The 24139-nt window shown below is 36.5% G+C and overlaps 1 protein-coding gene across 1 annotated transcript in view; it reads right to left on the bottom strand.

The window, feature by feature from the left end:
• Positions 1-24139, bottom strand: part of LOC120110688 — an 82800-nt gene that overhangs the window by 48935 nt on the left and 9726 nt on the right. The window contains exons 8-15 of the mRNA XM_039126279.1: positions 19754-19825; positions 19064-19279; positions 18332-18964; positions 18043-18292; positions 17389-17865; positions 16678-16932; positions 16050-16107; positions 15101-15671 (exon numbers count right to left, since the gene is read on the bottom strand). Of these exons, the coding sequence (XP_038982207.1) occupies positions 15101-15671; positions 16050-16107; positions 16678-16932; positions 17389-17865; positions 18043-18292; positions 18332-18964; positions 19064-19279; positions 19754-19825 (2532 nt within the window). The remainder of the gene's footprint in view (positions 1-15100; positions 15672-16049; positions 16108-16677; positions 16933-17388; positions 17866-18042; positions 18293-18331; positions 18965-19063; positions 19280-19753; positions 19826-24139) is intronic.

The raw sequence follows: 24139 nt of genomic DNA, 5'->3' as shown, positions 1-24139 counted from the left end.
ATATATAAGTTTGAAATAATTCTTATAAATCTACTGCACCATAAATCAAATCAAAAACATTAAAATCCCATTGATGATTAAAGAAAATACATGAAGAAAATGCTAGGCTTTTCCCTAGCCTTAGCTAAAAGAGATTTAGTTATCTATATGAGATGCAAGCATTTTTATAAAAGGGATTAGCATAAAATAAATAAAATAAGCATAAATCCCTTTTTCTTTCTTTCTTTTTTTTTTGTTTCCTTTGGTTGAGAAAACAGAGTGCTCTGTTTTCTCTTCTCTCTCTTGCGTCTCCTCCTCCTCTCGCCCGGCTGGCTCCCTTCCTCTTCCGTCACGGCTGCTGGCCTCCTCCTCCTTCGCACGCTCGGCTGAGTAGATGGATCGGAAGAGGAGGTGCAGATGGATGGCTTCCTGGTCGCCTCTCCCTCTTGCTCCGTGTCCTTCTCTCCTCCGTGGCCTCTTGTCCTCTCTCGCTCGGCTGAGAAAGATGTGGATGTTGGCTTCGTAGCCTCTCCTCCTTGCTCCTCCCCGATCCCCTGGCTGCTTTCTTTTCTCCCAAGCTCGGCTGGTGAGATTGGAAGAGGAGATGCACCGGATGGCTCCCCCTTAGATCCGTCGGCTGCTTCTCCTCTTCTTCCGTCGGCTGCTTCTCCTCTTCTTCCATCGGCTGCCTCTCCTCCACCGGATGGCTCCCCTTTTTATAGCATGTTGAAGGCGCGGCTGGTGAGACGCGTGGAGGTTTTGGGATGATCCGGTTGCTTGACATGCGGGATGAAGTTGAATCGCTTGGGACTCTTCAGCTGGGAGCGTTGTAGAAGTTTGGGAATGGATGAGACACGGGGTGGAATGATCCGGTTGGGAAATGAATGCTGGGGACGTTGCAGAAGTTTGGGAAGCTCCGATCGTTGCTGATATGCTTGGGAGTTGCGCATGTCCCCACAAATGCTTGGAGATCATGGAATACACGGGGGCGACGCATGCTCTGTTCATTGAAGATGTGCTTCACGGGTAGATGGGATGAAAAGCTGGGAAGACTTTTATGTTGGGTTTGTTCCTAAATAAAGGAGATGGGATGTTGATCTTGCTTCAACCCGTTGACGTGGATGCATGAAATTTGTTTTGATGTTTGAGTATAGATGAATGATGGGAAGAATGGAATGCAGCTGAATGTTCTTGAAACAGGGGAATCCGAAACCATGAATGAGATGTGGCTTGAATTGAAGAGCCGGTTTGGCTTAGGTCCCTTGGAGGAGATACCATGATGCTTGGAGAGCCACATGGACAGTTTTGATGATGCTAGGAAGCTCCACGATGCGGGCATTTGTGCTAGCTGAAACATGTGCTTACAGTGATATGGATTGCATGCGGATGACGGGCGACGTGAGGCTCAGATGAGACGCTAAGGATTTGTTGAGCTCGAACTACCGGGCATTGGGCTAAAATCCAGCATTATAGGGTCTTTTGAATTACATGCACTCAGACACAGATAAAGCATTAATTAATTAATTTTATTAATAAAGATTAGTTATAATACTAATTAAGATAATATGAAAATTTCACTTTTGTACTCTCATCACACCCCCCAACTAGCTTATTGCTAGTCTCTAGCAATTTAGTGTGAAAATGATAAAATGAGGGTGCAAAAGTATTGTTTATTTTATTAATATATATATATATATCAATATGCATGAATTAAAATAAATACTCACTTTCGTAGAGCATTACGATTGCACTTAGCACGTGCAACAAGCCGTTAAACCCCTAGGTTATCCTAGTGGACGAGTGTTGTCTCGTGAGGGTTTGCAGTGATGTTACCCACAAACATCGTTTTTAAGTTAGAAGATACTTTAAAACATAGCAACTCTTAAGGCAAATGTAAATGTGACGTCTCAGAATACCTATACCTCCACCACAATTGGGTACCCTTTGAATTCTAGGTGCACTACTCAAATTCACAAGTGTTAACTACCATTTGTTAGCTCCCGATCTACTAAATTTTCTGAATATCACATGTTATTTATCCAGAATGGTTCGCATATAAAAATGAAGCTATCAATCCCAACTAGACATCCCAGGTACACAGAGTTCTAAAACAATGGAGTCAAACCAATCATCCACACGTCACTTGGTTTAAGTTTCACTAACTTACTCATGTTTAATTTTTTTCGCACACTTTTTTTTTTTCGCATAGTGACTACAACAGTCCGACTCCATTAGGCTCTAGTAAGGTCCATGTAACGAGCTTTGGGTCAATGACTCTTGATCCAGTTGGCTCAAGGCATTAGGTGAAACACCCCTCGGACTTAATTACTCGAACCAGACTACACTGATGACCCAAAGATTGATTCATAGATTGATTTTGATGATCACAAAACCTTGAAGTATAGATACTAATGTTTATGTTGCAAGGAGAAAGATATTTATTTTGCAAGGAACATAGCAAGTTGGAAGAACATAAGAAGGCCTCCAAAAGCTCTCAAGAAAAGTTAGAAGAAAGCTACAATTCATTGGCCCAAGTTTAAAGTTCAAAAGGTTCAAATTGGAGGAGTAAAATCAAAGGAAAAATTCGAAAGAATAGTCTTCGAGTCGACTCCAATGTTTACCGAGTCGACTCCGGGGAAGTATGAGTCGACTCCTAGGAGTCACAGGCAGAAAAGTCAGAGAGCAGTTTTCGGGTCTGAAATTCGAGTCGACTCCAGTGGAACGCGAGTCGACTCCGATGGTTGGCAGGTCGACTCCAAAGAAAGCAAGAGTCGACTCTCAGCGGTACATAAAGAAAAAGTCAGAGAGCATTTCATGGACTCTGAGATTCGAGTCGACTCCCGCATTGCACGAGTCGACTCCGAGACTCCGCGACCATCAACAGACAGAAAACTAAGTTACTGCCTCTGAGATTCGAGTCGACTCCCAGACAGCTCGAGTCGACTCCAAGACAAGCTTTACGTCAAAAGGCAGAAGACCAACTTTCGGAAACTGAGAGTCGAGTCGACTCCGAGGAAATTCGAGTCGACTCCAAGACTGGATGAGCCAAAAGACAGAGGATCGGGAGTTCGGGCTCTGAGATTCGAGTCGACTCCCAGGACAGTCGAGTCGACTCGAGTGGATCAAATTCAAAATTGGATCCACGGACTTCAGTGGATGAGCCGACTCCGAAATTGCCAAGTCAGCTCCAGAAGTTGGCGAGTCGACTCCAGGTTAAGACGAGTCGACTCCCAGTCGAGGCAAGCACATTAATTCAAATTTGGAACAGTGGCCGAGTCGTCTCCGGTAAAACACGAGCCGACTCCTGCAACAGGCGAGTCGACTCCTGATCGCGCGAGTCGACTCCGATCCCAACGGTCATATTGTCAGGAGGTGCAGACTGGTTCCAACGGCTCTATTTTTGTCTCTAACGGCTATATTCTTGTTTCCACGCCATCTAAAGCTATAAAAAGCAAGAAGAGAGCTTGGGGAGAACTTATGGAAGTGGGAGAGATCATCTAGGAAAGAGATCTCAAAGAGATTACAAAGAAAATCTCCCATAAGCACAAAAGGGCCATCCAAAGCGAAATAGAGAGAAGAAGAGCATCCAAGAGAATCCCAAAGCTTCCTCTCCATCCGTGTGCTGCCTCAGTGATCCTCTACCTCGTGCCAAATCAGAAGAGGGTCAAGTAAAGAAGAAGCCGAGCTCCTCCATCTTCAAAACTCATTTGAGGGCTTCTCTTTACTCTATTTGTTTATATTGTTATATTTGCTTGCTTAAGAAGCTTTGATTTGTTTTTATTCTTTGTTTTAATATCTTGTAACTTGATTCAATCAAGGGATTGAATCAAGGGGTTAAAGGTTTGTTGGTGAGCCAAAGGGAAAACCAACGGTGTAAGGTTTGTTGGTGAGCCAAAGGGAAAACCAACGGGGTTTAGGTTTGTTGGTGAGCCGAGGGTAAAACCAACGTGTAAGGGTTCGATTGTGATCCCGGGAAAACAATCGGGGGTGGTTCTAGTCGGTGAGCCTGGAAAAACCGACCGAGTTCGTTGTTATCTCGCAAAACAACAAGTTGGGTTGTGAGCTTGTAAAACAACCGGCTGTAATCTGTAGGATTATAGTGGAATTCCCAAGAGGTCTTGGGGAGTGGATGTAGGTGCTGGGGTGCACCGAACCACTATATGTTTATTGTGTTTGTGATGCTTTTTGTCATTGTCTAACTTGCTTACTTAGATATATTGCTTGCTTAACTCGTATCTACGCATCCCTTAGTTGCAAGCATACTCAATTTACTTAATCAAGTCCCATTTAATAAATCATACTGTTGCTAAGTTTAAATTCCACTGTGCATCTATATAACTTAGCATAGTTAATCAAAAAGTCTTAGAAGTAGTTTAAAAGTTTTAAAAGACCCAATTCACCCCCCCTCTTGGGTTGTATCTACTGGGCAACAAGTGGTATCAGAGCAGGTGCTCAAATATTATTTGTAGTCTTAACCGACTAGAGCCAAAGATCATGACAACTCAAATAGATAGTTTTCTAGGAGAAGGACAATCAATTGATACACCTCCACTGTTTAATGGTATAAACTACCCACATTGGAAAATACGCATGCGCATTTTCATTCAATCACAAAACTATTATCTATGGAAAATCATAATAAATGACCTTCACACACTCTCTCATATTAATGAGAAGGACTTAGCACAATTAAATGCTAATGCTATGAACATATTATATTGTGCTATTCAAGAAACAAAGTTTAATGAAATTTCTGCATGCTTATCTGCTAAGGAGATCTGGGATACTTTAGAAAATATTTATGATAAATCTCAGATTAGCTCTCATATGCTTCAATTATATACTAACAATGAGACTGCAGAAAAGGGTGATGAATCTCCCTCAGTCGAGTCGACTCCAAGAAGCTCAGAGTCGACTCCCAAGTTAGTCGAGTCGACTCCAATAAGGTCCGAGTCGACTCCGAGGCAAATCAGCTTCCTAAAGACAAAGAAGAAGAGGAAGCAAGAAGAAAGGAAGAAAGAGGTAAAGCGCAAGAAAGCCTTGACCAAGAGAAAGTCAGACAAGGAATTGAAAGTTAGGAGCAACAATGAACTACAAGAGGTAACTAACTTATGTCTTATGGTACAAGAAGATAAAGTAGAATCTGAATCTAATCTTACACCAAATGACTTTCATGAAAAATATTCTTATGATGAACTTTTAAATGCTTTTCATGATTTGTATAGTGAATGTAGAAAATTAGCTAGGAAAAATAAAAATCTTAAAAAGCTAAATTTGGAAATTTCAAAAGAAAGAAATTCTATTACTGAAATACAAGACAAACTAAATTCTGAAAATAAAAGTTTAAGGTCATTTTCAGAAGAATTGATTCAGAAAAATCATAGCTTAATTAAAGAAAATCAAAACTTAAGTAAAGAAATTAATCAATTAAAATCTTTTATTAACAAATTCACCGTAAGTTCAGAACGATTAAAAATGATGTTTGAAAGCCAATATGTTGCTTGTGATAAATCAAAACTTGGCTTGATTCCTTTACTTAACAATAAATCTCTAGAGAAAAAGGTTATCAATTCATCAAGCAAACCATTAAATAAGATAAGTTATTTCAAAAATGAAAAGGATGGGAATAACAACTTTACCTATCGTTCTAGTATAATTAAATCAAATGGTAAAGTTATTACTATTAAACAGATATGGGTTCCAAAAGGAACCATATGTCCTAACTCTCAAGGACTCAAGCAAGCTTGGGTACCCAAAATGAGAAAATGAGGATGTACACATAGGTGTACCAAGATACCCATGGAACAAAAGAAACTTAAAATATACTTATGAAAAGTTATTAACAAAAATCAGTAATCCTTGCATCTCATCATTATTTTTGCTTAGTATTTGATATGAATTGCTAGTAGTGATCAATTTTGTGATATAGAAAATACTTTTGGAAATATGATCAAATCACTTCATAGTGTACTTTACTCACTATTGGATAAGTTGCAAAATGATTAATTTATTAAGAATAATTCTATGAATTCTCTATATGCTTGATTGAGAGTTTTTATCCATGGCATTATTGTTTATTGATCATAGATATGATAATGTGTACTTGGTATGTTTTTAAATATATGCACTATGAATACCAAGATTAAAGAAACCATCTTTAGCATACAAAATCAACTCATGCTAGTATATACTTAATCTCAAAAGACCTTGCCATTGGCTTACTTAAATTATCTTCTTAAAGGTCAAAGTTTTGCTATGCATGCTAACTAAGGAAACAACCAAAAATCATTTCTAAATCTAAAGATGTTGTTTCCATCTCTAAGTTTTCAAAAGCTTACATTGGATTTGTTCTTGGAAAATAAACTTGAAAATATTTTCTGTATTTGCTGAATCTTGTAAAAGTGTTTCAAATGATAAAGGTTTCCTAACTGTGAAGATAAAGAGTATCATGGCACAGTGTTGAAAACCAAAATCCTGATAAAGTTTATGCAGAAATTAACTATTTCAGCACCAAGGACATCTTAAGTAAAATAGGGGTAATAGAATTCTTGAAGAAATGAAAAAGACAACTGTGTATGATAGTCATCTACTTAAATGATTTTTAAAAAGCTATCATCACTGCTTGTCATACATATGATTTCTATTAGATCTATTTTTGATGAAAACTCCTTTTGATCTTCTGAAAAATGGAAAATGAACCATTGCATATCTTTCATATTTTTCAGTCGTACATGTTATGCTTGATATGTTCTTATGAAAAATAATGCCAAATCTGATAGAGATATGTCTATCCTTGGATATCATTCATCAAGCAATGTATATAGAATATTCAATGAAAAGATTTTAGTTGCAAAAATATCAAGTCGTCTTATTCTCTATGAGACTAATGATTTACTGTCAAGATACTAAGATCAAATTATATATGGTTAATCTTTTACATATAACAATCTGAAAACTTGTTAATAATTATAACAAAATTGAGTTTTTCAGAAATGCACTTAATGAAGAAAAATTGATAACTACTAAAAGACTGAATCAAGAAAAGATGAAATAGATCTTGATTCTTGCATGATTAAAAGTAAAGATCACCACTATCATTTGCTTGACTCATGAGCTTTATATTCTGTCAAATGAATGTGTAGAATTCACTCCTATGTGGTTATTTCATTAAAAAGTAGATCTATGTTAAATAACCACCATATTTAAAAATTACACATTACATATATGATAAAGCAATATGTGATTTAAAACAAGCATCAAAAGCTTGATATATAAAAGCTTAGGTAACCTTGTTGATAGAAAGTAATAGTGATAAATCTATGCATCAAAAAGAAGAATCTATGATATCTTGCTTGCTCATAGCACACATTGATGACATCATTTTTGGTTCTACTAATGAAGAGTTATATTGCAAAGTGAGTTTGAAATATGATGAATGAATTAACATCTTCTCTCAAACTCCAAATTAAGACAAACAAGAAAGGGGATCTTCATTGACCAACGTTAGTCCATAAGAAAACTCTTATAGAAGATTGGCGTGAAGAAGGTATATCTATGACCCCATCTTGTAGAAATTGTAAAGGATGAGCAAAGTAGATCTATTGTTTAAAGCTGTATTGAAGCATGATAGAATAATTATTTTATCATACAGCTAGTAGACCAGATTGTATGCTCATTATGTGACCTTGTGCAAGACTTCAATCTAACTTTAATTAATCATATTTTATTGATAACAAATACGTCATAATCTGAATTTTGATAGAAACAAACGTTTAAGATAAGTTGATTAAAACTTAGTTAACACATCTTATTGATAATTATCTTAAGCAAATAGAATCTAAACTAAATTGATTTGACCTTGATAAATCTGTCTATTGCCTCACATGCTTGTCCTTGAACTATCTTGGTTAATGAATCTATCTCTTTAGTTCAAGTGATATGTGCTTGCTTATATTTAGGCAATCTCTTGAATAAAGTGACTCAACATGCAACTATTGTCATATCTCATATTGAGTCATCTAATTAAAAAATATATATATGTTGGATGAATGCTTTGTATCTTAAAGAAACTAATGACCTTCCTTCAAGAAAGAAAAATGAGAAATTTCAACTTGAAGGATATCTTCATGTAAGATACACTAAACATTCACATGCAAACAAGAGAGAGGATCTTCTTCAGCCAAAAGTTCACACATAAGAAATCTAATTTGGCTTGAAGAACATATAATGAATAGGTAATTTTAGATACCTTTCTCACAAATTAATTGAGCAAAGTCAATAACTTAAATCCTATTATGGCATGATTAAATTCTTTAATTATTAATTTTTGATATCATGTCTATATGTGTATTGACTGACTTATACTTTTAGAAATTGTTTCATGGTTTGCTCAATCTAAAATATTTCTATGGCTGTATCATAACCATGAAATACACAAGTATATGATTAAAACTCTGATTTAGAATGACTTGTGAGAAGCTACGAATTCTTGGGCATAATGAAAATAGTGTTTGCATGATATACCTCTATACGATACATTTCATTATTTCTTTATTCTGCTCTTTCATGTAGATTACTTGAGAATAACAAAAAGAGAGAGAGATAAAGAAAAGAAAATGGATATTATTCAAGAGAAGTAAAATCCAAGTAGAGGCAAACACTTCAACCTTAAGGAAAAGCAAAACAAACTTAATATATTCGACACATTTGTGAGACTTGTGTGAGCATTCTTTTGGAAGGAATAAAATCCATAATTAATTACACTTAAACAGGGAGTTTTTGAAGTAAACATTTTAACCTTTCTATATTGCTCATCATAGGGATGGTGCCAATGGGGAGGCTAGTGGTAGTACCCAGCACTATTTGACCCAACTATTCGGTGTAGGGCATATTAGGGACGGCACAAGAGGAAGGCTAGTGGTAGTACCTCGTGCCCCTTCCCAACTCCACCGGATAGGGAGCAAATAGAGTATAGAGCATAAGAAAGTTATAAATAAAAAACAAAGTAAATGAAAGTAGAATTAAGTCAAATTTTTAATCACTTGAAAACACACTTTAAGGATGAAATCATTGCAAGATTATATTTAAATAGGGGGAGTTTATTTGAAAAGAATTGATTTTGATCCTTGACATTCTTGTTCTTAGTATTTTAATGCATGACTTAACACATGGTATATTTTGCATATGGTATGATGTCTTGATTTATGGATTCTCAATATTTTGTAATGTTTCATACTTGGACAATTTGATTGAATGTTTGAATTGCTACATAACATCTTTTGTTTAGTTTTATTGAAAAGAAATTTCAGATTTGTCATTCACAATCATTGTTAAAATCTGAAAGCTAAATAAAATTGTAGAAAGGAGAAGAGAAGAACATCTCTATTTAGGGAAAATAAATTGATATTGATCTATCTTTCTACTTGCCTAACTTTGATACATAATGTCCTAATACTTGTTAAAATATCCTTTATTTTGTATCAAAACTCAAAATTAAACACAAAGATTCTGAAAGTGCTTTAATGTTATTGAAATATGTATTTTTCAATCGTAACAATTTAAGATGAGCTACATTGTGAAAGATACATATCTCATATTATGACTTAGAAAGCTTCTATTGAAAATCCTATGTAATTCAGAATCCGATTTTGTATAAAAGTTTAAACTCCATATGATTACTAAATAAAATGTTAATGTAAGAAAAACAGAATTTATTTTGATTGCTCCGATACGCATCCGAAACATATCATTTCTTACCTTCAAAGTATACTAATTTTGATTCAAATGATGTGTCTTACGATGATCTTGATTGCAAGTAAATATTTTTAAATATATGACTTTATTTTAATATTTAAAAAATTTATTGAGCTTCATGTATACATTGCTGAAAAACTGTGATTAACAAATTGAGTTCTATAAATACACATACCTCAATGATCATCTATATGTTTTTTTCTCTCCTACATTCTTAGAAACTACCATCAGAATATATATATATAGAGTGAATACTATAAATTTTGAATAATTCTAGATCACTCTACATTCTTGATAACATAGAATTTCAGTTTTATTCACGTTTATTATTAAATTCTGAAATTCAACCAAAGAAAAGAATGATTAAAGAAGAATGCATCTTTTGAGGGGGAGCTTTAGATATTCAGTATCTTATCCTAAAGAAACTTTAATTTGATGCATACCTTGAATTTTATGGATTGATTTTGATGAACCTCCTTATATTGCAAGACATGCTTTAAATTACCTTGAGATGAGTTCTATAAAGGTTGTCTTATCTCAAACCTTGAGTCTTATGAAAATAAGCTGAAACTTATAGAAAATATATTTTTGAGATTGACAATTTTATTGAACATTATCTTAGGATTCTAAACTCTTAAATGGAATGATCAATTGAGGGGGAGAAAGAAAATTTCAGAAGGAGAGGTCTTATTGGACTTAATTGCATAAATCTATAGCTAAAGGAGAGAGAAAGAATACTAAATGAAAAATGATCCTAATACTCTCCAATATGTATTATCTGAAATTTAATCTGAAAATCTTTATGATACACCTTGAGGCGTGTTATTTGGTTAGTATATCTTATGCATAAATCATGAACCAAATTGCAAGTTGAGCTTAAAGAGCCTCTAACTTAATGAAAAAGGGGGAGAATAACGTGTAAAATTTTCTTGAGCATCTCTTAGAAAACCTATTTTGATATTCACTAATGAGTCCTAATTGACTTGATCTTTAGAACTTAAATTGTGTGCCAATTCATATTTTTATGTATCAAATTGTTTTTTTTTGGAATAGAAGAATAAAGTCTTTAAAAGAGCTTTAAAAGAACCTTCAAAGCCTTGAACTTTATGTATACTCTAAGATATATTATAAATTGCATGAATTCATATTTTGGTATTTATGCCACAATATTTTTACACCATAAAAGAACTTTGCAATCATACTTAATATATTGTTCTTATACTCAGAAAATTAGTTAAATTGCTCTCATGTTGATAAAATACTTAATAGATTGGGCACAAGATCTTAAATGAACAAGCTTTCACACTTATTATTGAAGAGAGGTTAGATTTCCACTTCTTGAATTAACCTAAGGAAGATCCCACCTACACTTGATTAGAAAACTATCTGTGGTATCAACTTAGAAAAACTTCTTGAAAACTATCTTAATTGGCTCTGATCTGTGCTCACTAATCTGATTCCAATATTATTGCCTTAAGTTATATGATTCATATCCTTGCAATAATTTAACATTCAAATCAGAGTACAATAAGGGAAAGAAATATTTGAGTGTTCTTATCTTTGTGCTTAATGTTTCCCTATCTTTTTGATGTTGTCAAAAAGGGGGAGAAATATCTAAGTATATGCAAATATCTAAGTATATGCTCATAATGCCTTTATGCTTTGAATTGAATACAAATCAGCTTAAATTGAAATATGTTGATTGTGTTAAGCTGATTAAATCTAAAGCATTATCATGAAGTATGTTTTAAATTGAAATATGTTGATTGTGTTAAGCTGATTAAATCTAAAGCATTATCATGAAGTATGTTTTAAAAATATATGTTTTCTACTTCATGCAACTTTGCTATGTATTACTTCTAGAAAACAATATCTTTTATATTGCATATACTCCAAGTTTTGTCATCATCAAAAAGGGGGAGATTGATGACCCAAAGATTGATTCATAGATTGATTTTGATGATCACAAAACCTTGAAGTATAGATACTAATGTTTATGTTGCAAGGAGAAAGATATTTATTTTGCAAGGAACATAGCAAGTTGGAAGAACATAAGAAGGCCTCCAAAAGCTCTCAAGAAAAGTTAGAAGAAAGCTACAATTCATTGGCCCAAGTTTAAAGTTCAAAAGGTTCAAATTGGAGGAGTAAAATCAAAGGAAAAATTCGAAAGAATAGTCTTCGAGTCGACTCCTGAGGAATTCGAGTCGACTCCAATGTTTACCGAGTCGACTCCGGGGAAGTATGAGTCGACTCCTAGGAGTCACAGGCAGAAAAGTCAGAGAGCAGTTTTCGGGTCTGAAATTCGAGTCGACTCCAGTGGAACGCGAGTCGACTCCGATGGTTGGCAGGTCGACTCCAAAGAAAGCAAGAGTCGACTCTCAGCGGTACATAAAGAAAAAGTCAGAGAGCATTTCATGGACTCTGAGATTCGAGTCGACTCCCGCATTGCACGAGTCGACTCCGAGACTCCGCGACCATCAACAGACAGAAAACCAAGTTACTGCCTCTGAGATTCGAGTCGACTCCCAGACAGCTCGAGTCGACTCCAAGACAAGCTTCACGTCAAAAGGCAGAAGACCAACTTTCGGAAACTGAGAGTCGAGTCGACTCCGAGGAAATTCGAGTCGACTCCAAGACTGGATGAGCCAAAAGACAGAGGATCGGGAGTTCGGGCTCTGAGATTCGAGTCGACTCCCAGGACAGTCGAGTCGACTCGAGTGGATCAAATTCAAAATTGGATCCACGGACTTCAGTGGATGAGCCGACTCCGAAATTGCCAAGTCAGCTCCAGAAGTTGGCGAGTCGACTCCAGGTTAAGACGAGTCGACTCCCAGTCGAGGCAAGCACATTAATTCAAATTTGGAACAGTGGCCGAGTCGTCTCCGGTAAAACACGAGCTGACTCCTGCAACAGGCGAGTCGACTCCTGATCGCGCGAGTCGACTCCGATCCCAACGGTCATATTGTCAGGAGGTGCAGACTGGTTCCAACGGCTCTATTTTTGTCTCTAACGGCTATATTCTTGTTTCCACGCCATCTAAAGCTATAAAAAGCAAGAAGAGAGCTTGGGGAGAACTTATGGAAGTGGGAGAGATCATCTAGGAAAGAGATCTCAAAGAGATTACAAAGGAAATCTCCCATAAGCACAAAAGGGCCATCCAAAGCGAAATAGAGAGAAGAAGAGCATCCAAGAGAATCCCAAAGCTTCCTCTCCATCCGTGTGCTGCCTCAGTGATCCTCTACCTCGTGCCAAATCAGAAGAGGGTCAAGTAAAGAAGAAGCCGAGCTCCTCCATCTTCAAAACTCGTTTGAGGGCTTCTCTTTACTCTATTTGTTTATATTGTTATATTTGCTTGCTTAAGAAGCTTTGATTTGTTTTTATTCTTTGTTTTAATATCTTGTAACTTGATTCAATCAAGGGATTGAATCAAGGGGTTAAAGGTTTGTTGGTGAGCCAAAGGGAAAACCAACGGTGTAAGGTTTGTTGGTGAGCCAAAGGAAAAACCAACGGGGTTTAGGTTTGTTGGTGAGCCGAGGGTAAAACCAACGTGTAAGGGTTCGATTGTGATCCCGGGAAAACAATCGGGGGTGGTTCTAGTCGGTGAGCCTGGGAAAACCGACCGAGTTCGTTGTTATCTCGCAAAACAACAAGTTGGGTTGTGAGCTTGTAAAACAACCGGCTGTAATCTATAGGATTATAGTGGAATTCCCAAGAGGTCTTGGGGAGTGGATGTAGGTGCTGAGGTGCACCGAACCACTATATGTTTGTTGTGTTTGTAATGCTTTTTGTCATTGTCTAACTTGCTTACTTAGATATATTGCTTGCTTAACTCGTATCTACGCATCCCTTAGTTGCAAGCATACTCAATTTACTTAATCAAGTCCCATTTAATAAATCATACTGTTGCTAAGTTTAAATTCCACTGCGCATCTATATAACTTAGCATAGTTAATCAAAAAGTCTTAGAAGTAGTTTAAAAGTTTTAAAAGACCCAATTCACCCCCCCTCTTGGGTTGTATCTACTGGGCAACATACACCACGAGGCCAGACTAGTCTCTTATTTCAGTCATTTTCACCTTTTTACGCGAACACTCGCTGCTTTGTAGGCAAGAGGCCCGGTTACTCAGTGAAGACAAATAGTATTATTTCTCTCTCTTTTATATATATATATATATATATATATATATATATATATATATATATACATATGTAACGTGACTGTATTGTGACTATAGGTCAACCAAGGTCAGAACATAAGGCACCCAGGTGATCTAGCCGGGAATTTCAAACTCTATCTTTATGTGAAAACCAAAACATGGACTTTAAGACAAGGACACTCATACTTCTTTTGCGAATAAGGTCAACAAATAAATAGGTAACACAAGTGAACTCCTGAGGCTTTCCTATTGTCATTGAATACTTGTGTGGGGATCTAATAATAGGTCTCTGATAAGTCATAATATGCTCCTTGCCTTAATAGCTGCACATGTTTATTTCTTTGAAAAAAATATAGTGGTAATTAGATGCAACAAAATATATGTTTGTTATTATTATTATTATTATATATATTATTATTTTTTTATTATTTTTGTAATATTTTTTTTTTTGAAATGATATGACAATTGGTATGATATATAGAAAAATACAGTAATCTCTCCCCCCAACTTAAATTCAATATTGTCCCCAATGTTTCAACATGAATGCATGAAATATGATAGTATGAAGGATAATAAGGCTGAAGGTTAGAATTTACCTGATAGAATGATTGCACACTGTTGTTGCTCACCAATTGTCATATGAAAGAAAGAAAAATTATGTACAAACAAAGGATCTCTAGCAGATATAGAGATCAATCCTGATAAACAGGATCTCCCAGATTGGTCGATTCAATTTCTGGGGTAAAGTTGTCCAAAAATAACTTCAAACGTTGGCCATTTACTTTAAAAATATTACCGGTGTTTGGATTCTCTATCTCAATGGTTCCATACGGATAAACAGTTTTAACTATAAATGGGCCAGTCCACCTAGATCTCAATTTTCCTGGAAATAAATGAAGTCTTGAATTATACAATAGAACTTTCTGGAAAGGCTCAAATGTTTTTCTCATAATATTTCTATCATGAAAGACTTTCATTTTATTCTTATAAATTCGAGCATTCTCATATGCTTCATTCCTGATTTCCTCTAGTTCATTAAGTTGAAGTTTGCGTAGTGAACTAGCCTTATCCATATCAAAATTAAATCTCTTAATAGCCCAATATGCCCTATGCTCCAATTCCACAGGCAAGTGACACGGTTTACCAAAAATAAGACGGTACGGAGACATACCAATCGGACTTTTAAAAGCAGTACGATAAGCCCAAAGTGCATCAGTTAAACGCAAAGACCAGTCTTTGCGATTTGGGTTAACCGTTTTTTCCAGAATATTCTTAATTGATCGATTGGATACTTCAACTTGTCCGCTTGTTTGTGGATGATAAGGAGTGGCGACTTTATGGGTGATCCCATACTTTCGCATTAAAGCCTCAAAAGGCTTATTACAGAAGTGTGAACCCCCATCACTGATGATGGCTCGAGGCGTTCCAAATCGAGAAAGAATGTTTTCTTTTAAAAATTTTAACACAGTTTTATGGTCATTATGCTTGCAAGGAATTGCCTCAATCCATTTGGAGACATAATCCACAGCTACTAAGATGTACAAATTTCCGAATGAAGGAGGAAATGGGCCCATAAAATCTATTCCCCAACAATCAAATATTTCGATAATTAAAATTGGATTGAGAGGCATCATATTCCTACGAGTTATCCCACCTAACTTTTGACAACGCTCGCAAGCTTTGCAAAAGTTATGGAAATCTTTAAACAAGGTGGGCCAATAGAAACCGCACTGTAAAATTGTTGCAGCCGTTTTCTTAGCAGAGAAATGACCACCGCAAGCTTCAGAATGACAAAAGGAAATGACACTAATAAATTCGTCATTAGGTACACATCTCCTAATAATTTGATCTGGGCAGTATTTGAAAAGATAAGGATCATCCCAGAAGAAATTTTTTATTTCAGTCAAAAATTTTCTTTTGTCTTGTTTATTCCAATGACTTGGTAGTTCACCTGTGACTAAAATATTTGCAATGTCTGCAAACCAGGGTGAAGATGTGATCTCAAACAGTTGCTCATCAGGGAAAGTGTCTTTTATGGGTGAATTGTCTAAGGAATCTGAAAGAGTCAGACGGGACAAGTGATCAGCTACTACATTTTCTACCCCCTTTTTATCTCTTATTTCTAGAAAAAATTCTTGGAGCAGAAGGATCCATCTAAGCAAACGCGCCTTAGCATCCTTTTTTGAAAGAAGGTACTTAAGGGCAGCGTGGTCAGTGTAGATAATGATTTTAGATCCAATCAAGTAAGACCTAAATTTGTCTAGTGCAAATACTACGGCAAGTAGTTCCTTTTCCGTAGTGGTGTAATTCTTTTGTGCACTATTTAAAGTCTTACTTGCATAGTAGATAACATAAGGCTTCCTTTCTTTTCTTTGCCCTAGAACTACCCCAACTGCATATTCACTAGCATCACACATAATTTCAAAAGGAAGCGACCAGTCAGGTGGTTGCATGATGGGAGCAGAGGTCAGCAAGCTTTTAAGTTTATCAAAAGCTTTTTGACATTCTTCAGACCACACAAATTGGGTTTTCTTTTGAAGGAGATTACATAAGGGTTTAGATATTGAGCTAAAATCTTTAATGAATCTCCTATAAAATCCTGCATGACCCAAAAATGAGCGTATATCTTTGATAGTTTTTGGGTTGGGTAAGTTAGCAATTAAGTCAATTTTAGCCTTGTCTACTTCAATTCCTTCAGATGAAATAACATGCCCGAGAACAATTTCCCTAGTTACCATGAAATGGCACTTTTCCCAGTTTAAGATTAGATTCTTCTCCTCACACCGAATTAAGACTAGTCTTAAATGGTCCACACAATTTTCAAAAGATGAGCCAAAAACTGAAAAATCATCCATGAAGACTTCCAAAAAGCGCTCAACCATGTCGGAGAAAATACTGAGCATGCATCTTTGGAAGGTTGCAGGAGCATTACATAATCCAAAAGGCATTCTCTTGTAAGCAAATGTGCCAAAAGGACATGTAAAAGTGGTCTTTTCCTGATCTTCAGGATCAATTGCAATTTGGTTGTAACCTGAATAGCCATCTAGAAAGCAATAATATTTATGACCTGCTAACCTTTCTAAAATTTGATCAATAAAAGGTAGAGGAAAATGATCCTTCCTAGTGACAGAATTAAGTTTCCTATAGTCAATGCATACACGCCAACTAGTGGGGACCCTAGTTGGAACTAATTCATTGTTAGCATTTTTGACTACAGTAACACCAGATTTTTTCGGGACCACTTGGGTTGGACTTACCCATTTACTATCTGAAATTGGGTAGATCATACCCGCATCCAGAAGTTTCAGAACTTCTGCTCTAACCACATCCTTCATGTTTGGGTTCAATCGACGTTGAGGTTGACGAGAAGGTTTGGCATCAGCTTCTAAGTGGATTCTATGAGTACAAATTGAGGGACTAATTCCCTTGATATCAGCAATTGTCCACCCTATTGCTCCCTTATGCTCTTTGAGAATTTCCAATAATTTTAGTTCTTGACTTTGTTCGAGTTGGGATGATATGATCACAGGAAAAGTCTCTTCTTGACCAAGGTATGCGTACTTGAGCTCAGATGGCAAAGGCTTTAGCTCAAGTTTAGGTGCTTGAACACTAGATGGTAGAGGACTATTGTTGCGTGTGGGCAATTCTTCAAAACGAGATTTCCACCTATCTGTATCCAACAAAGGAGCTGAATCTAATATAGCACTGATTTCTCTAAAGTTTTGGTTGATATCTGTATTTCCGAAATGAGTTAGGCATGTTTCTAAAGGATCAGAAGAAAGAGATGGGACAAGAGCATCCTCTACAATGGAGTCGATCAGATTAACTCCATGAATTTCATCATTTTCGTTATCATTATCGGGTTGTTTGCAAATGTTAAATATATTAAAATCTATAGTCATATTCCCGAATGACATTTTCATTATTCCATTTCGACAGTTGATCAAAGCATTGGAAGTAGCTAGAAATGGGCGGCCTAAGATGACAGGTATTGGAGTGGTACAGTTCATGACAGGCTGGGTATCTAATACTATGAAGTCGACTGGAAAGTAGAATTTATCAATTTGGACAAGTACATCCTCGACTATTCCTCTTGGTATCTTTATAGATCGATCGGCAAGTTGGAGAGTAACCTTGGTGGGTTTTAATTCACCAAGTCCTAACTGTTCATAAACTGAATAGGGCAGTAAGTTAACACTTGCACCTAAATCAAGAAGGGCTCGTTGTATCCTGAAGTTTCCTATGATACAAGATATGGTAGGACAACCAGGATCTTTATACTTAGGTGGGGTGTTGTGTTTGAGAATAGCACTCACCTGTTCAGTTAGAAAAGCTTTCTTTTGTACATAAAGCTTTCGCTTTATGGTACAAAGATCTTTTAAAAATTTGGCATAAGATGGGATCTGCTTAATGGCATCTAATAGAGGAATGTTAATCTTTACTTGTTTAAAGATATCCAAAATTTCTTGATCAGGTACTCCTTTTTTAGCTGCAAGCAAACGCTGAGGGAATGGAGCAACTATTTTATGATGAGGTATTGGATCATCTTGTTCAGTATTATTTTCATCCCTTTTCTCAATGGATTTTTCAGGTCTGTCATCCTTCGTTGGAATTTCTTTGTTAATTATTTTTCCGCTCCGAAGGGTTGTGACAGACTTAACTTGCTCAAATTTAGGTTGGGATGAACTTGCTTCATGGACCTCATGTTGACCCTTTGGGTTAGATTGAGGTTGGGCTGGAAATGTCCCTCTTTCCCTAACATTAAGTTGAGCCTCAATTCTACCTACAGAATTTTTAAGTTCTTGGAGTGATTGCATTGTATTCTGATTTATTTGAGTCTGCCCTTGCATGAAGGTTTGCAAAGTATCTTCAAGGGATTTCCTATGTGGTGGCACATAAGGAGTAGGAACAGAATTCCCTTGAGATTCATTGGCAGTGGGTCCATGTCTCCAGCTAAAATTAGGATGGTTTCGCCAACTAGGATTATATGTTTCTGGAAATGGTCTTTTATAAGTATTGGTGAAATTTGCTTGATCATGCAACACTTCTTGAAAAGCAGGGATTGTAGGACAATCCTTGGTTACATGTGCATTACTCTCGCAAATTCCACATATACTTTCAACAATAGTTTGTGCTTTTCCTATATTGGCTTTGCTTAATTCCATGGCTTCAACCTTCCTAGTCAGATTAGCAATTTTTACATTGACATCATTATCATCTTTAATAAGATATATTCCTCCTTTTGCATTAGGTGCTATTTTTGATTTTTCATTTTTATCTGTTGTATCCCAAGCTTGTGCATTTTCTGCTAAAAGATCAAAATAATCCCAGGCTTCATTTGGTTCCTTACTCATGAATTCACCATTACACATCATTTCTACAAATTGTCTCATATTGGAGGACAAACCATCATAAAAGAAACTAATGACCCTCCAAATTTCATATCCATGATATGGGCAAGCAAGTAGAAGGTCCTTGAATCTTTTCCAACAATGAAAAAATGTTTCTCCATCTTTTTGTGCAAAGTTCATGATATTTCTTCTAAGTGTGTTTGTTTTATGTGTTGGGAAGAATTTCTTTAAAAATTCTCTTGTCATTTCTTGCCAAGTAGCTATGGTCCTAGGCCTTAAGGAGTGTAACCATGACTTAGCTTTTTTCTTTAAAGAAAAAGGAAATAACTTAAGCTTAACTGCCGCTTCAGTGACATCATTGAAATGAAGTGTTGAACATACTTCATCAAATTCTTTCAGATGCAAATAGGGACTTTCAGAATCAAGTCCGTGAAACTTTGGAAGTAATTGGATTATTCCTAGTTTCATGTCAAAAGCTCCCGCAGCAGTAGGAATAACCATACAGGATGGGGTACTGGTCCTAGTGGGTTGGAAATAATCACGAAACGTTCTAATAGGTAAGTCATCTTGAAATTCATTATCTCCCTGATTACTACCATTATCTTCCATTTGATTATTTGAATTTTGAACAATTAAATTTTTATCTTTTGATTCAACTCGAAATAATCTATTCGTTTTATCTCTCTCCCACAACAGCATATACTAAGTTTTTTTTTATTTTATTATTATCATTTTTTTATTTTTATTATTTTATTTTTTTTACACAAACACTCTAATACAGTAAAACAAAAGTTTAATTAGAACATGCATCACTCAACAATTTCTAAGGTTTTCCTAAAAATTCTAGACAGCTCCTAACTGGGTTGAAGAGGATACCTAAGCCTCCAATCCGGTCTATTAACCTTAGTCGACTAGGTAAGCTCCCAGGTAAGTGGAGGGGTCACGATGCGTGTAGCAAAGGTCCCACTTAAAACCCACTTTCCTCGAACAGAAACTGTCTCCCTTCAATTACTTAGAGGGACAAAGCTTGCCTAGACATCGACCAGGGCCATAGAGCGAAATTGGTGCAACTTTCAGTGGTCTTCGTCCTATTGAGCTCGAATATCCTTAAGGGCCAATGTCTAGTTGATTTTAATTAGGCTTAGGATATTTATGCACTGGGATGATTTTTGGGCTAAGGACGAGTGATGAAATTCCGACCTTATCTTGTTAATGGGTTCAGCCCTTAGATTATTTTATGCAAATGCTTTATACTATATGCAACAATCAAGAAAATTTTAACATTTTATGTCATGACATTAAATTGCATTTGAATAGTTGATCAAGCAAACTAGCTAAAAAAAAAAATTTTTTTTCTTTTTATTTATTTATTTTTTTATTATTTTATTATTTTAATTAATAAATTTTTTTTTAATTTTTTTTAAACAAGAGTAAAATTCTAATGTAGGAAAAATAGGACTAGTATGAGCAAAACAGGAAAATTAATTTAAATACTCACGGCCGGAGTTCGTTCACTCAGGGAATCCAAAAATGTGATCTTGATCTTCCTCGTTACTGGTCCTGCTTGTGTCGCCCTTGAATCTGAAAAGATTTGAAATTTCAGCTGTGTTAAAAATAAAGAAAAATTGAAGAACTAAAAATAAAGAGTTGAAATTTTCAGCCTTGTTCTCGTTCGCACGTTGGAAATCCCCGGCAACGGCGCCAAAAACTTGCTACAATTTTAATCTTGCTCTTTTTAAAAGGAAAATTAAATGTAGAATACCCCAAGTATAGGGTGTAGCAAAGTAATATTCTCGGTGAGTCCGAGATCGAATCCATAGAGATTTGACAGTGAACAAAAACTAAAGGCTAAATAATATTCAGATTGATAAAAATATAACTAAGGCATTAGGATTCAGCCTAGCACTTAATCATGCTTTTCTTAAAATCATCTATTAATCATAATAAAATAGATTTAGTTTTATGGGCAGTATTACAGTAATTCTATTTTAAACTACAGGAATTTCTAAGTATCTGTTATACCCGGGGGAAATAACAAATCAAAAAAAATATATAAGTTTGAAATAATTCTTATAAATCTACTGCACCATAAATCAAATCAAAAACATTAAAATCCAATTGATGATTAAAGAAAATACATGAAGAAAATGCTAGGCTTTTTCCTAGCCTTAGCTAAAAGAGATTTAGTTATCTATATGAGATGCAAGCATTTTTATAAAAGGGATTAGCATAAAATAAATAAAATAAGCATAAATCCCTTTTTCTTTCTTTCTTTTTTTTTTTGTTTCCTTTGGTTGAGAAAACAGAGTGCTCTGTTTTCTCTTCTCTCTCTTGCGTCTCCTCCTCCTCTCGCCCGGCTGGCTCCCTTCCTCTTCCGTCACGGCTGCTGGCCTCCTCCTCCTTCGCACGCTCGGCTGAGTAGATGGATCGGAAGAGGAGGTGCAGATGGATGGCTTCCTGGTCGCCTCTCCCTCTTGCTCCGTGTCCTTCTCTCCTCCGTGGCCTCTTGTCCTCTCTCGCTCGGCTGAGAAAGATGTGGATGTTGGCTTCATAGCCTCTCCTCCTTGCTCCTCCCCGATCCCCTGGCTGCTTTCTTTTCTCCCAAGCTTGGCTGGTAAGATTGGAAGAGGAGATGCACCGGATGGCTCCCCCTTAGATCCGTCGGCTGCTTCTCCTCTTCTTCCGTCGGCTGCTTCTCCTCTTCTTCCGTCGGCTGCCTCTCCTCCACCGGATGGCTCCCCTTTTTATAGCATGTTGAAGGCGCGGCTGGTGAGACGCGTGGAGGTTTGGGGATGATCCGGTTGCTTGACATGCGGGATGAAGTTGAATCGCTTGGGACTCTTCAGCTGGGAGCGTTGTAGAAGTTTGGGAATGGATGAGACACGGGGTGGAATGATCCGGTTGGGAAATGAATGCTGGGGACGTTGCAGAAGTTTGGGAAGCTCCGATCGTTGCTGATATGCTTGGGAGTTGCGCATGTCCCCACAAATGCTTGGAGATCATGGAATACCCGGGGTGACGCATGCTCTGTTCATTGAAGATGTGCTTCACGGGTAGATGGGATGAAAAGCTGGGAAGACTTTTATGTTGGGTTTGTTCCTAAATAAAGGAGATGGGATGTTGATCTTGCTTCAACCCGTTGACGTGGATGCATGAAATTTGTTTTGATGTTTGAGTATAGATGAATGATGGGAAGAATGGAATGCAGCTGAATGTTCTTGAAACAGGAAAATCCGAAACCATGAATGAGATGTGGCTTGAATTGAAGAGCCGGTTTGGCTTAGGTCCCTTGGAGGAGATACCATGATGCTTGGAGAGCCACATGGACAGTTTTGATGATGCTAGGAAGCTCCACGATGCGGGCATTTGTGCTAGCTGAAACATGTGGTTACAGTGATATGGATTGCATGCGGATGACGGGCGACGTGAGGCTCAGATGAGACGCTAAGGATTTGTTGAGCTCGAACTACCGGGCATTGGGCTAAAATCCAGCATTATAGGGTCTTTTGAATTACATGCACTCAGACACAGATAAAGCATTAATTAATTAATTTTATTAATAAAGATTAGCTATAATACTAATTAAGATAATATGAAAATTTTACTTTTGTACTCTCATCACACCCCCCAACTAGCTTATTGCTAGTCTCTAGCAATTTAGTATGAAAATGATAAAATGAGGGTGCAAAAGTATTGTTTATTTTATTAATATATATATATATCAATATGCATGAATTAAAATAAATACTCACTTTCGTAGAGCATTACGATTGCACTTAGCACGTGCAACAAGCCGTTAAACCCCTAGGTTATCCTAGTGGACGAGTGTTGTCTCGTGAGGGTTTGCAGTGATATTACCCACAAACATCGTTTTTAAGTTAGAAGATACTTTAAAACATAGCAACTCTTAAGGCAAATGTAAATGTGACGTCTCAGAATACCTATACCTCCACCACAATTGGGTACCCTTTGAATTCTAGGTGCACTACTCAAATTCACAAGTGTTAACTACCATTTGTTAGCTCCCGATCTACTAAATTTTCTGAATATCACATGTTATTTATCCAGAATGGTTCGCATATAAAAATGAAGCTATCAATCCCAACTAGACATCCCAGGTACACAGAGTTCTAAAACAATGGAGTCAAACCAGTCATCCACACGTCACTTGGTTTAAGTTTCACTAACTTACTCATGTTTAATTTTTTTCGCACACTTTTTTTTTTCGCATAGTGACTACAACAGTCCGACTCCATTAGGCTCTAGTAGGGTCCATGTAACGAGCTTTGGGTCAATGACTCTTGATCCAGTTGGCTCAAGGCATTAGGTGAAACACCCCTCGGACTTAATTACTCGAACCAGACTACACCACGAGGCCAGACTAGTCTCTTATTTCAGTCATTTTTACCTTTTTACGCGAACACTCGCTGCTTTGTAGGCAAGAGGCCCGGTTACTCAGTGAAGACAAACAGTATTATTTCTCTCTCTTATATATATATATATATATATATATATATATATATATATATATATATATATATATACATATGTAACGTGACTGTATTGTGACTATAGGTCAACCAAGGTCAGAACATAAGGCACCCAGGTGATCTAGCCGGGAATTTCAAACTCTATCTTTATGTGAAAACCAAAACATGGACTTTAAGACAAGGACACTCATACTTCTTTTGCGAATAAGGTCAACAAATAAATAGGTAACACAAGTGAACTCCTGAGGCTTTCCTATTGTCATTGAATACTTGTGTGGGGATCTAATAATAGGTCTCTGATAAGTCATAATATGCTCCTTGCCTTAATAGCTGCACATGTTTATTTCTTTGAAAAAATATAGTGGTAATTAGATGCAACAAAATATATGTTTGTTATTATTATTATTAT

Source organism: Phoenix dactylifera, chromosome 4 (assembly GCF_009389715.1).
Source record: "Phoenix dactylifera cultivar Barhee BC4 chromosome 4, palm_55x_up_171113_PBpolish2nd_filt_p, whole genome shotgun sequence".
Taxonomy (NCBI): domain Eukaryota; kingdom Viridiplantae; phylum Streptophyta; class Magnoliopsida; order Arecales; family Arecaceae; genus Phoenix; species Phoenix dactylifera.
The sequence above is the reverse complement of the archived record's forward strand: the minus strand, read 5'-3'. Positions and strand labels throughout refer to the sequence as shown.